General features: G+C 40.7%; 1 protein-coding gene across 1 annotated transcript; it reads left to right on the top strand.

Annotated features, from left to right (window-relative positions):
• The first annotated feature begins 2,557 nt into the window (after window positions 1–2,557).
• On the top strand, window positions 2,558–12,079 carry LAPTM4A (lysosomal protein transmembrane 4 alpha). The gene is made up of 6 exons (XM_048499064.1): window positions 2,558–2,698; window positions 4,522–4,598; window positions 4,687–4,809; window positions 6,921–7,016; window positions 9,763–9,861; window positions 11,384–12,079. The coding sequence occupies exons 1-6, from the start codon at window positions 2,581–2,583 to the stop codon at window positions 11,456–11,458; spliced, it is 588 nt and encodes a 195-aa protein (XP_048355021.1). The 5' UTR covers window positions 2,558–2,580; the 3' UTR covers window positions 11,459–12,079.
• Window positions 12,080–14,194: the final 2,115 nt, after the last annotated feature.

Genomic DNA, 14,194 nt, shown 5'->3' with positions numbered 1-14,194 from the left:
TTCTGTTTTATTTGAGGACTTTTCAGGTTTGTGTGCAGAAAAAAAAGAAATTTTACAGAGTATGGGAAAATACCCTTGACAATTTTTTTTCTTGGAATGAGTGAATTTTTTTAAAGCTAAAATTTTACTCCATGGAGAGTATGAAGATTTTGTGTGAAGTGGTCTACTGCATTAGATGATGGGAATTCATGTGTAAACATGCAGTGTTTTCAAGGAAATCTTGTTTTAAATATAGCTAATTTTGTCTGAGCCCTCCGGGGGAGGGCGGTATAAAAATGCAACAATAAATAAATAAATAAATAAAATAAACAATGTGTATTTTAATGGTGAACACTGAATAATTCAGCAATTTTAATTTTATCAGTTTGAACTCGGTGTCCAAATATACCACTCATCCTGTTGTGACTGTGAGCCTGCCTGTCTATTTAACGTATCTTGATACATTACGATAAAACTTCTGTTTCCCACTTTTATTTCTTCCTAACACCTAGACAGAAAAACAAACCCCCTAAAATACATGCCCTAAAACAGCATAGGGTACAGCAGGGTGCTGTATTCCGTTATTGATGTAGGTTATGTTTACAATTTTGCTATACTTCAGAATTTAATAAACTTGCCAAATAGCCCAGTTCTTTGTGCTAACTAAATTGATGAATTTTATGATAAAGCAGTAGAATCACAGTGCAGTTGTTTACAGTGGGATTAGAGTAATTTTGCAAAGAAGAAGAGTTTGGATTGGATTTATATCCCCCCTTTCTTTCCTTCAGGAGACTCAAAGGGGCTTATAATCTCCTTGCCCTTCCCCCCTCACAACAAACACCCTGTGAGGTAGGTGGGACTGACAGAGCTCCAGAAGCTGTGACTAGCCCAAGATCACCCAGCTGGCATGTGTGGGAGTGCACAGGCTAATCTGAATTCCCCAGATAAGCCTCCACAGCTCAGGTGGCAGAGCTGGGAATCAAACCCGGTTCCTCCAGATTAGATACACGAGCTCTTAACCTCCTATGCCACTGCTGCTCCTAGGTTTCACTGCAAATTGAGAAGTATTGTATATATTTGATTTTCACATCAAAATTGTCTTTTTTTCTATTCCTTACCCTTACTTCTTTGAGGGAAAACCCCCTAATTTTCCCATGACTTCAGAATTTTCAGAATTGTCACATCTCTGTGGGTCAGACTAATTTTTCCGGGCAGGTGAGAAGTAGGGGACTTTCTTTCCCCAACCTCCCCCACTGCAAAAATAATAGATGATGGCATTACAGGAGAAGCTTAATCCTATACTCTTCCTATGCTTCTCTCTTCCCTCTCCTACCCCAGTGAAAAGGAAGAGAGTATCCTTTTAGGCAGGTAATTTTAGAAGAAAAGTAAACTGAACAGAAGATGGTGGCAACCTTTGTTATGCTGAGTCAGCTTTTTAGCATGTACTCAAGTAGAGCGTTGCAAATATCCCACCTGATTGCATTTGAAAATGATCTCCTGCCAGTTCAGTTACAGTTTCTCCACCAGCCAACAGGACTACTGGAGTCTGCCTGCTGGATGCAAGTTGAGCATTTTCCCTACCCATAGTGCCTTCAACATCCTGCTGATCCTCATACTTTTGGTGTGACCCAACAGCCTTCGTGTTCAAAGGACCTTTTAAATTTCTGGTGAATTACACTTGGAACAGAACAAAACCTGCTGAGCAATACCATTTTTTTTGTTACTCACAGGTTGCAAAATATTTCTGAAATTTATGTAATCCTTATGTGGACTACCACAGCAATGCATCTGCATCAGTAGAGCTCTGAGCTTAGGTGCCCAGATCAAGACAGAACCTCTGTTTATCCTTTAGGCAGGTGTAAGTTTACAGCTTGATCACACTGGATCCCGTCTTGCTTGAAGGACTACATTATTGTCCATCTCTAGAAATTTATTAAATCATCAAATAATTGCTCGTCATTTACTTGTTCCTTCCTTCTTTGCTTCCACTTCCGTAATAGCTTCTGGGGGAAAGAAACATACTGAAGCATTATTATGATGTCCCTTCAGGTCTGTGAAGACTGAGATAAATGATAACAGAGCATCCGAGTGTAAATGTCCAGAGTATTGATCCTTCTATCCCTTGCTCCCAGACTTGGGAAGAAGGGCTACACTATCATTCCCATCACACCTTTTTGCCCTAGGGATACTCTTCTTCCATTTGGGAAGGTTCATTGCTGTGGCCTAAAGATGCTGCTTGTGATCAAGAGGGACATAGATAAATGGCTAATTGCATACTGGGAGATCAGTGGCATGCATGGTTTTGTAACACATCACTCTGTTGTTGAAAAGTTCTGCTAAAATTTCTTGTTCATTTTTTAAGCCTTTTCATGATTGACAGAATTGTAGTGCTTGAGCTGGAGAATGTAGATATGAAGACAAAGCCTAGTGACTGCAGTGAGAAACATAATTATTAGGAAGGAAGCCAGACTTAGTAGGACTGACTCTTGAGTAAACATGCTCATAGCCATGCTGGAGCACTGTAAATTAGTAATCATTGACTCAATGGCATATTTGTTTTCTGGGCACTCAGTTCCTTTCAACTGTCTTCTCTTGCAGGTGATGAATCTATTGATGGGCATCTTGTTGACTGTTGAAGTAACTCACCCGAATACCGTGCCAACAGTTGATATCCAGTATGAAGTCATTGGTAACTACTATGCCTCTGAGACAGTGGCTGGTAAGTGTAGATCAGGGATTTGTAACAAGGGCTGGATATAATATAAATGTGACTTGGTTGAGCTGGGCCAGGGGGGCTGCTTCGGCTGGACCCAGATGGCACTGCGGGGGCGGGGTGTCTTGACTGACAAGCCTTCAGTAGCAGGCTGGGGTGGCAAGCCAGCTGAAGCAACCCTCCCCTTGCTCTCAATTTGGGGCAATAGGTGTAGCCTCAACTGGCTTGTGAGTCTGATAAGCCCCCTTAAAGGCCTGGATCTGATCCTGGGCTGCATGTTTGACACCCCTGGTGTAGATATTTGTATATTCGAACACTCTTGCTGCCTTCCCTTATACACAAAGCACAAATATTACTCAGAAAAACCTCTCATAATATTGGTGTGACATGATTTGTGATTCTCACTGTTGAGAAACTGCTGCAAAGCCACAGTATCATTGCTAGTTATCTCTCTTACTCCAACAAGTCATTTGTGTGCTCTGGAAAACTTGGGATCTTGGAAATCATACTTTTTATATATACAGATTGCATTAATTCTCAATAAAAAGAACAACAACAGAACATCAAAAATACAGTCAGTCAGTATCAGTTCCAACTTCCATCTCCACATCCATCCAAGAAATAACTATCTTATATTCCATCTCTGTAACTAATATTTGTCATTATAATAACAAGTTCACATCTTATACAAAATCAAAAATACAAGGAGAGACTAAGACCATGGTGGAGAACCTATGGCACTCCAGATGTTCATGGACTGCAATTCCCATCAGCCCCTGCCAGCATGGCCGATTGGCCATTCTGGCAGGGGCTGATGGGAATTGTAGTCCATGAACATCTGGAGTGCCATAGGTTCGCCACCACTGGACTAAGAGGAAGCTAAACAAAAACAGTATCCTCTAGAAACAATCATACTTCTAAACTCAGGAGGTGGCTGAAGCGTGGGAGAGACTTGGTACTTCTGCTGACCCCTAAAATAAGACTCCTCTCCCTGCCTCTTATCTGAGGCATTAATTAATTACACTATCTTGGTTGGATATGCTGTTTGTGACAGTTCCTTGTTGAGTCACGTCGTTTCATATTTCTTTTCCTTGAATGATGCAATAGTTTATTATTTGGGGGAGTTTTAAGTTGTGTTGTCTTCTTCTGCATGGAACATTAATTTTCATTACCTCATTGCTTTGGGCCACTACACACGGGGGAAGTATTGATAATACGTCATGGATTTGAGATTATGGCCATAAACTCTCTTGGCTTCCTCCCTCTTCTGATTATAAACATTTAACAACTGTTTGCCATCTCCTGTATAAGTTAAAGGTGATGGCTGGTGTAATAGTTAAAGTAAATATGCTTCAAATATGAAGGTCTTTAAATAGACTTTAAGTGTGGCCAAGAGGTGCAGTGCTGCCCATTATCTCTGAAGGTAGAACTGGTAACTTGGGAGTGCATTCCATCAGGCTTCTAAGTAAGCTTCTTTTCACAGTGTAAACATTCACCCTGATGGGCCTGCAGTGTGTAGGAAATGTCCCTCTGGCCTTATTGGTTTCTGTTCAGTCCAAGACAGTGGTTCAAAAATACTTTAGGGGAGAGAGATGTATGCATCTTGTGTGGTCACTGGCTAGAAAGATTGTCTTCCTTTTTATCACATTTAATCCTTTGTGCTGTGTTCTGACACACACTATTAAAGGATGGTGTCCAACCTACCAGTTGTGTCCTTGGACTGCACATTCAACAGATTGGTTTTAATGAGAGCACAAGCTTCATGTTGTATGAACAGCATTTGAGACTTGATGGGCACTTCTGTTTTTGTTTTTCCCCTCCCCCACCAGAAAATGCATGCGTTGTCTTCGCCATCTCTCTCCTCATGTTCACAATCAGTGCTATGATGGTGTATGGAGCTATTGCGGTGAGTACACGTGAACGCTTTTCCGCTCTTAAGTGGTGCTGGTTGAATTTCATAACTGACCATCCCTCTTTCTGTTTTGCATTTCTAGCATCGAGTTGGCTGGCTGATTCCATTCTTCTGTTATCAGCTTTTTGACTTTGTCCTCAGTTGTCTGGTGGCCATAAGTTCTCTGACATATTTACCAAGAATAAAGGACTACCTGGACCAACTGGTAAGTATCTAAGCATCACATATTTGTTTATACACTTTTAGCTCACCCTCCTTCCTCCTATTTTGTCATTAAAACAGACGTTCAGCTAAGTGAAGCTGAGTGTGTGTGTGTGCCTGGCACAGCATCATCTACTCAGTTTCCTGACAGAATGTGATTTGAACCCAGGTCCTAGCATAGCCTTCTAGCCATGACAGAACACTGACTGTGTTCACACACTGCATTTTATCTTCAGTATTTGATGTTTTTGAGGAAAATCTGCTTTACTTGGCAAAAGCGCTACTTCATATCTCTGTGATCTCTTGTGCATGGGTGTGAGGCTGCTTGTACTTCTGATGGGTGACATTACAACTTTTTAATGAACCTTTTCTTCTGATCCTGTCGTTCATGTGATCTCCATATCATTGTTGGTTTATTCCTTTTTTTAAACTTTGAAAATATCTTTGAGAGTTGGTCTCTGCTTTTGATTCCAGTATAACACTGGACATATAAGTCAGGAGGCACATATAGGTCTGTCTCCTGTGGTTTCAGTGTAGTAGTACTGTGTTTCCCCCAAAATAAGACCTACTGTGACAATAAGCCCTATCATGATTTTTCAGGATTTTTGGAGGAGGCTTGAAATATAAGCCCTACTATACTGCGCGCCCAGACCTATTTGTCTCCGAATGGTATCAACTTCTCAAATAAAAAATTTACTCAGTAGGTTTATAACTTGAAGATCTCTGTATGCTGTCACCCAGAGAGATTTTCCAAACCTTAAAAAGCCGACTTTTAGAACAGGAATACTATATCTTGTTGGGGCAAGCAAATAAATCATGCTCACCCCTCTCTGTCGGAATAATACCGGAACAGGGGCACATAGCCAAATATCTTGAATTGTTAACTGAACCCCAACAGAGATGGATTATCACAAGGGCCAGATCCAATACTTTCCCATTGGCCATTACAACGGGTCGTTACTTATCCATCCCTCTCCAGGATCAGGTTTGTCCACACTGTAAAAACCAAGTGGAGACTCTTGCTCACATTATTCTTGACTGTCCGAGATATGTGGGCATTATGAATTTCTCTCCCAGGCTGGCCCTAGACAAATCTGAAAGAGACTCTGACAGTTCTGTTGTGGAGCTTCTGTTAAACAATACAGATGTCATGCTCTTGGAAAAAGTAGCAAAATTTCTTTTGCAAGTGACAGAACTTTCTAAGTAATGTATACTGCTATATACAGTCCTTCTGTCTGCGTTTTGAATGTACTCTTGATTTGTTCTTCACAAATGTCCAGTAACGCTCTGGAGCAATGGTGGCAAACCTATGGCACGAGTGCCAGAGGTGGCACCCAGAGCCCTCTCTGTGGGCACGCATGCACAGTTTGTCATATGGGGGGGCTTGCTTCTAAGTAAACCCTCCTAGGGTCATGATTCACCCATTTGAAGCGTTGCACAGTTGCTTAAAAACAAAGCCACCGACTACCACCAAGCTTACTCCTGAGTAACATGTGCCTCGGAGCCAACCATTTTTCCTAAACTAAAACCTCAATATTCAGGTTAAATTGCCATGTTGGCACTTTGCAATAAATAAGTGGGTTTTGGGTTGCAGTTTGGGCACTCGGTCTCGAAAAGGTTCACCATCACTGCTCTAGAGCCTATTTTAAATGCCTAATAAAGGTTGCTGTTGTAGTATAAGCCCTACCGGTAGTGACAGATCAGGATGGTATGATCCAGCAGGGGGCTCCCTGCCAATGAGGATTCAGCTTGCATCACATGTGACGGGGAAGCAATGGGGCTGCCGAGAGCCCACCTTAATGAATAGTGAAGGTATCGTATTTCCCCTAAAATAAGCCCTACCCCAAAAATAAGCCCTAATGCGCCTTTGGGTGCAAAAATTAATATAAGACCCTGAGTTATTTTGGGGGAAACACGGTAATAGCCGTCACAGTAATCACAAATGGTATGGGTTCCCTGGGCAGATCGTTTGTTGCTGTTTTCTCAACAGGGAGGAAAAAGAGAGTGAAGGCCAAAGTCTACATTACCTAGTTGCTTTGGAATAAGTGCCTACCATCAGGTCCCCTTGGAGCTCAGTACCATTCTGCTATTTACATTTTGACTGTTTTTTTTTAGCCAGATTTCCCATACAAAGAAGACCTCCTTGCCCTCGATTCAAGCTGTCTTCTGTTCATTGTCCTGTTCTTCTTTGCCTGGGTCATAATCTTAAAGGTAAGTTTTCAGATCTTACATATTTCTGAATCTTTTGTTAAGATGTAAGTGTCCATCTTATGTTTTCGTGTCAGTTTCTCTGTGTTCTCAAGTCCCAGCAGGTACCTCTACCAGCCTTGCTACTCAAGACCTCCTTACTAGAGTTACCATGGCATCTAGACTGTACACATGCACAGTATCTGCTATACGGCTTAACTGTGGATCCTTCCTGCCATTTACCTTGATAGTTAAGCATGTATCAGTGTTAGCCTACGTAGTGACTTTTTAAAACTTTTTCTTAAAAAATTAAGATTAAAACATTGTCCAAAAAGATGAAAATAGGCCTGAGAGAGGATGACACTGCATATTGATTGCAGCCACTGGGTACATCCTGGGAGATGTAGGGCCCAAAGTGACCAAATCACTTGAGGGGAGACAGCAAGAACTGTTATTTGTCTGCTGCCACTACATCACTCCTTACTAGCAGTACAAATAAGTTGGGCTATGATGGACCAGTGAGTGGAAGTCAGCAAGGAATTTTGTTTTTGGTTCAGGTTTGCCATCTAAACAGGAGAAATAATTCAGTAGTTATAACCTACTCTTCAAAGAAGGGTGAAGCTCTTACACAGACCCTAAGAGGAATAAAGAACCATTTTTAACCATGGGCTTTCCCATAGTTGCTGAAACCTAATGCCCAAGTGTGAAAAACAAGAATGGTGATCCGTGATATGAGTTTCAGTTATTGAGCATCTGTTTGGTATGCTGAAGGTCTCAGGTTCAATCCCTGGCGGCTCCAGTTAAAGAAAGAACCAGGTAGCAGGTGACATGAAAGTACAGTACTGATCTTGAAGGACCAAAGGTCTGATTCAGTGGAAGGCTGCTTTGTGAACTGGACATTCAAATAAAAAAGCTTGCAATCTGTTAAGTGTTCCTCAAAAAGGAGCTTTTCCTTTAAAGGAGTGAGAGAGGTACCGCTTCCTAATTTAAATAAACCAGGACAGCTGCTGTTACAAGTGGATTAGAATTTGAATGTGATTCTTGTAAGATGCTTGTAAGTTTGTGTTGTCCCCATGTATACAAGTGGAATTTTACTAAAAAGTTTTTTTATGTTAGGGGCGACACCTACATATGTAACCAGAGATTGATGCATTTTGATGCAGTTTTATTTTTTATAATTTAATTAAAGTTTGTGGATCTAATTTTAGCTTTCTGTACTTGACATTGATAATTCCATATATGTGTGTGTGTTTTTCACCTTTTGGGTTAGTTGGTGTGTTGGGGGTTGAAATAGTTCTCCCCTTCCCTTTTTTCTTCATTTGTTTTCGCTCTGTCCACCATGAGGCCTTGTGATTTCTAAGAGACATGACAGTTGTTCTCATGGTTCACCAGTGGGCATCTGTGTTCTCAGATTTGGATTTCTGCTTGGTGCACTGGCCCAACACTTACATCTAAAGGATTATCTTCACAATTCTTTTTGCAAGAAGGGTAAATTTAGGAAAATCAGGCACCATTTGTAAACTTTCTTCTGTGCTTTTTTTTGGCATCCTGTGTCACTGTTCTGCTGTCATTGGCATGCTGTTCAGAGAAGCAGAAGTTATTAAACTACTTCCTGATGTGTTACAGACATAATAACCTCTGGAATTGATGTTGTAATCTATAGAGTGTTCATAATTGGAAAGTCCAGCAAGCTGTAGCAGTACCGTATATACTCGTGTATAAGTCGAGTTCTTCAGCACATTTTTTGTGCTGAAAAAGTCCCCCTCGAGTTATACACAAGTCAGGTGTATTTAAAAAAATATTTTAGGCTAGCGGCACCAAAATTTCAGGGTATCATCAGGTGACACTCCTGATGATACCAGCCAAGTTTGGTAAAGTTTGATTCAGGGGGTCCAAAGTTATGGATCCCCAAAGTGGGTGCTCCCATCCTCCATTGTTTCCAATGAGAGCTAATAGTAGATGGGGCTACATTTTGAGGGTCCATAACTTTGGACTCCCTGAACCAAACTTCACCAAACCTGGCTGGTATCTTTAGGAGGGTCTCCTAAAGATACTCTGAAATGTTGGTACTGCTAACATAAACATTCCTTCCCTGACAGGTTGTGTGACTGTTCCTTCTAAAATGACACCTGCCATGTGCAATTTTAAAAATATGTACACTAAAAATAATGAATCATTCTTTTAAAAAGCAGGGTAGTTTTGAGTCACAGTGAACAGGCATGTTCATTCCAGTTTTTATTGTAAAATCCATTGTTTAAAACCCTTCCTTACAAAAAAGCTAAGGTTTTTGTACTTTTAAAGTTATTGTTGATACCATATTGTTCTTGTTGACCCTCTTTTCCACTTACAGAGCTAGTTTACTGTTTTTCTTTGAAATAAATATTCAAAAACTTTAACCTACTGATGCCTCAATTAATGTAATTTTATTGGTATTTATTTTTATTTTTGAAATTTACCAGTAGCTGCTGCATTTCCCACCCTTGACTTATATGTGAGTCAATAAGTTTTCCTATTTTTTTGTGGTAAAATTAGGTGTCTCGACTTATATGCGGGTCAACTTATACATGAGTATATACGGTAATTGCCCATAGTTCCTTACGTGGTGATAGCCCTGATTTGTAGTCAAACGGTTTAAACGGTGGGAAAGTAATTTAATTAACTACCTTACATGGGTACTGGTGTGTGTGTGTTTGTGTTTGCCTGGGGTCTGTGTAATTCACAAATCTGCTATTTGCTATACTTTTTTCCCCCCCCCCCCCCCCCCCCACAGGCCTACCTAATTAACTGTGTATGGAACTGCTATAAATACATCGTCAACAGAAACTTGCCTGAGATAGCAGTGTACCCTGCATTTGAAGCTCCTCCACAGGTAAAATCTTCATAAAGCTGAACTAATTAAGCTGTTGGTTCGTACACTGAAACAAAGAATTGATGAAGCTGTGACTCTCATTTGGATTTGTGCAGCTGTTTAGAAGCTTTTGGATTTGCACATTCTTTACATCAGTGATAGATTTTCTAGAGGCAAAATCTAACAACGTAGCTTAACTCTAATGGCCTTTTGTTTGAATTGCCTGGTTTTTATGAGAATAAAGTTGGTACCAACATGTATGACTACTCATAGGTCTTGCTCAGGTAAGGGTTTGAAAAAAAGATGCCTTTTTTTCAATCTCAGAATTTGCATAGCAGGCGAACAGCATATTCAGAGCAAGACATTTCTCTGCAGTTTCATGGATGCTAGAAAATTCTGTTCATCCAGTTATGTTCTGAACACATACATCTGGTGATATGGTAACTTTTAAACGTAACAGGTGTCTTGCTTTTATATTTGATCTGTATCTGCTTTTAAAGCACCACAGCTGTCTCTTGTGGTAGAGAAACCATTTGGATTCTAGTTATGTGTCTGCTGCAGTATTAAAGAAGCAGTGTGTTGTAATAAAAGGAACTTTGTTCATTCAATATTTTTAGTTTAGCACTTCTTCTGTGGCTATGAATTTCTAAGGGCCTGTGCCAAATTAAATTTTCAGAAGGGATAGCTTTGAAGTTCTCACTATGAGCATTGTGTTCTTTTTAAGTGAGATACAAAAGTGACAATTCATGCTGCCACTTTTGAGAATAAGTGGTCACCTCTGAGTGACCTTCTTTTAGTTTCTCTGGTAAAATAGGTACTCAGCCTGAAGATCAAGTTTGTGGAAACTTCTGCACTGCCGCTAAGAGGAAGATTTTAGTACCACCACCACCAGCCCACTTCTGAAGGAAAACTCTCCAAGTCTCTTGCAGTTCTATCTTAAGCAGAATTACACCCTTCCCATTGAAATCAATGGGCTTACAAAGTTTGTAACTCTGCTTAGGATAGTTCAAGTCATCACAGCCATCATTTTTAGGTTATAATTGTCCATAATATTACGGAAACCCAGTAGCTCAAAATCTGAACTTGACGGCAGAGGATCTAACACTGCTGAAAACCTGACTATCCTTGCTTTAGGGCAGCAGTTCTCAACCTGTGGGTCGCGACCCCTTTGGGGGTCGAACGACCCTTTCACAGGGGTCGCCTAAGACTCTCTGCATCAGTGTTCTCCATCTGTAAAATGGATAAATGTTAGGGTTGGGGGTCACCACAACACTAGGAACCATATTAAAGGGTCGCGGCATTAAGAAGGTTGAGAACCACTGCCTTAGGGATTTTCAGCTAGAGTAGAACTAGTTTTCATGCAACATTACAAAACTCCACCTTGTGCCCTGGACTGGCACGAAAGTTCGCAATTAGTAATGCTGAAATCAGATCTTCAGAAATTGATCTGCATCCAGCAGACCAAAAAAAAAAGGATTGTCTTCCGGTGCACAGTCTTGCAAACTCTTTCCCCTCATACTCTCTGCCTTCCCCTCCCTTACAGTACGTTCTGCCAAGCTACGAGATGGCCGTGAAAATGCCTGAGAAGGAACCTCCACCTCCTTACATACCAGCTTGAAGCAACCCAACTGATAACTGAAACAGATGTACCAGCTTCCCTTTTTTTATACTGCGAAACTGCTTAAACAACTATTCAGGGCTTTAGGAGCGAAACTGTGTGGTTGAATTGAGAGACATTTGATATAACCCTATTAAACAAAATATTCATGTTGATATGATTTTCCTCCCACCCATCTTGATAGCTTTTAATTGTATTGGCCTCCTTACACAGTTACTGCCTTAGGGTTTAATTCTGCAAGTACCTCTGTAATTTGTATATAACTTTGTTCATGTTTCTGTTGATTTTTTTTTTTTGCATTAACATGGATAACAGATTAGTTTGGGAAATGAATGTTCACAGGATCAGGCTCTTCAGGAAGATTATTCTACAGATTAGTTCATAAGGATAATCTGATCAGATGGCAATAAGTCAGGTTGGGTTTTTTTTTCATTCCTCACTTGGGAGAGGAAGGAGTTCAAATGTGGTCTACAATTATATCTATTTACTGTTTGCACTTCCCCCCCCCCCCTGTATCTTACCTTATTGTGTTATCCATTGCCTTGAAACCATATTTGCAGGAAGCGTGAAGTTGGCACTATCGTTTGAAGTTTTTACTACGTGCTGTGAATGCAGGAAAAATGCACACAGAAAATTACATTTGTGTCATATGTCAGTTGCATGCTTCTAATCAATATGTATCTTTATCTTTGTTATAAATGATGCTTTAATAAATCTTGTTTTAAAAAAACTGCTAGCTGCGTAGGTGTGCGATTTCATCAGTCTCTGAGTTGCAGAAATACACTTTCCTTGTTTCTTGGTCTCCTAAAGTCAAATTCATACCCTCTCCAGCTTATTACTGACCTGATATAGTGCATTTTGAAGCAAAAACTACTAGGGACAGAAGACATACTAATTAAAATGTCTTAAGTACTATTCACCAGTTGCATTTATTTGTCTTCTCACTCCCTCCTTACAACTTTGCTAAGTTTTCTTTGAGATTTATAAAGGCGTTAACAGACTTGGAGATGAATCCTTATGAGAAAACTTGGCCGACTGCTGATTATTTTTTAAGTCTTGGGAGGAGGAAAGCAAATTTGTGTTCTCGTTACTTTCAAATCTGTGTTATGGGCTGTACATCTAATCAAACATGTGCTTAAACATTCACATATAGCAGGGGTCACGGGGGTAGAAGGTGGTTTTGAATTTTCTGTGTTGCACTAGATGACTCCTGTGGTTCTTTCCAGCTCTGTTTCTATGACAGTAGCTCGGGTAGTAATTACTGGTGGTCCCTGGCTCCAGACATTCAGCTGAGTTTCACCAGAGTTAGGGCCTTTTCGGCTCTGGCTCCCAGTTGGTGGAACTCACTCCTGGCACATATCAGGGCCTTGAGGGATATGAATCAATTCCGCAGGGCCTGTAAGACCAAATTGTTCCACCGGGCTTACAGTTGAAGATGCTGGTTCTAAACTGTAACATCTTGGCCCCCAAGCTCATATCCCTCTTCTCTCACCCAAATGCGATCTGGACCTGGGGTGGGAGCAGAATCGATAACTGATGGGTAAAGTATTTAAGTCGCCACCTGGGTAATTTGTTATACATTGGAATGTTTTAATCAACTAATTTATTAATGTGTTAACTGATAGTTTTAAAAATGTGTGTCATCGCCCCTGAACCTGGCTTTGGCAGGGAAGGATGGGATATTAAATAAAATATATTATTTTAGTTTGGATCCTGTACTGGATTTTCATCCAGGGCCGTGTGTGACTTGCACCATCTTCCCCTCTCGTGGGAGTCCTTGGATTTCCCCCGGAGTTATTTCTTTGGGCCCCTGATCCCCAGCAACAGTACTTAGGGTAATTTGTGCTGCCGGGGGAAGGGAGAATTCACTAAAACCAAACACACATAAATCTCTTGTGTCTGTAGAAATCTGTCCCATTATTTTCTGTTATATTCTTTCTGATTGGCTGCCTTGACTTTTCTTTCTCATTGGCTAAAAAAGGTTCTCATACCAGCTAGTTCAAACACACACATTTGGCTTGTTTTATACCCAGCAATTGTTGGAAATAAGTTTTGTATTGCAATGAATGCACATTGAGTACTCTACAGAAAACACCAAAACTGGCTGCTGCTTCTAGATAAAAATAGAAAAACATTAAAATATATTGGGGTGCTGTGTGGTTTCCAGGCTGTATGGCCGTTTTGCCTGCATCTATGGCTGGCATCTTCAGAGGATCTGATAGTAGGAATCTTCAGAAGATACCAGCCACAGATGCAGGCGAAACGTCAGGAGAGAATGCTGCTAGAACACGGCCATACAGCCCAGAAACCACACAGCATCCCAGTGATTCCAGCCGTGAAAGCCTTCGACAATACATTAAAATATATTAATTAGAATTCAGCATATTATAAAGTGTCATCCTAGCATAAAAACATACATCATAAAAGCAGGCCACAGACTTCATAAGACAGCTTCCATACTAAAATAATGTTTTAAAAATCAGCCTCTTAGTTAAAAGTCTAGGTGAACAAGAATGTTTTGGATCTAACATCTAAAAGAAAGTTATGTAGGTTCCAAGTGTGCTGGACTACTGCCTGGAAGTAGGTATGGGCTGGAGGAGGACCAACAAACAGGCTGAATTCAGACAAGACTTTGTGTTCCAGTCTCCTAAGTGTTCCAACACTTTGTGTTCCAGGCTCCTAAGTCCATGAGATCATGGGGCTCCCGGTTCTGGATGGGGCTGTATTGCCCCAGAA

This window comes from Sphaerodactylus townsendi, linkage group LG01 (assembly GCF_021028975.2).
Source record: "Sphaerodactylus townsendi isolate TG3544 linkage group LG01, MPM_Stown_v2.3, whole genome shotgun sequence".
NCBI classification, from domain to species: domain Eukaryota; kingdom Metazoa; phylum Chordata; class Lepidosauria; order Squamata; family Sphaerodactylidae; genus Sphaerodactylus; species Sphaerodactylus townsendi.
The sequence above is the reverse complement of the archived record's forward strand: the minus strand, read 5'-3'. Positions and strand labels throughout refer to the sequence as shown.

Bases quoted from the DNA above. Each gene is read 5' to 3' on its own strand.
- LAPTM4A (XM_048499064.1), top strand. From the start codon at position 2,581: ATGAATCTATTGATGGGCATCTTGTTGACTGTTGAAGTAACTCACCCG. The intron at 2,699-4,521 runs GTAAGTGTAGAT...CTCCCCCACCAG, and splicing joins TGCCTCTGAGACAGTGGCTG to AAAATGCATGCGTTGTCTTC. The intron at 4,810-6,920 runs GTAAGTATCTAA...GTTTTTTTTTAG, and splicing joins AGGACTACCTGGACCAACTG to CCAGATTTCCCATACAAAGA.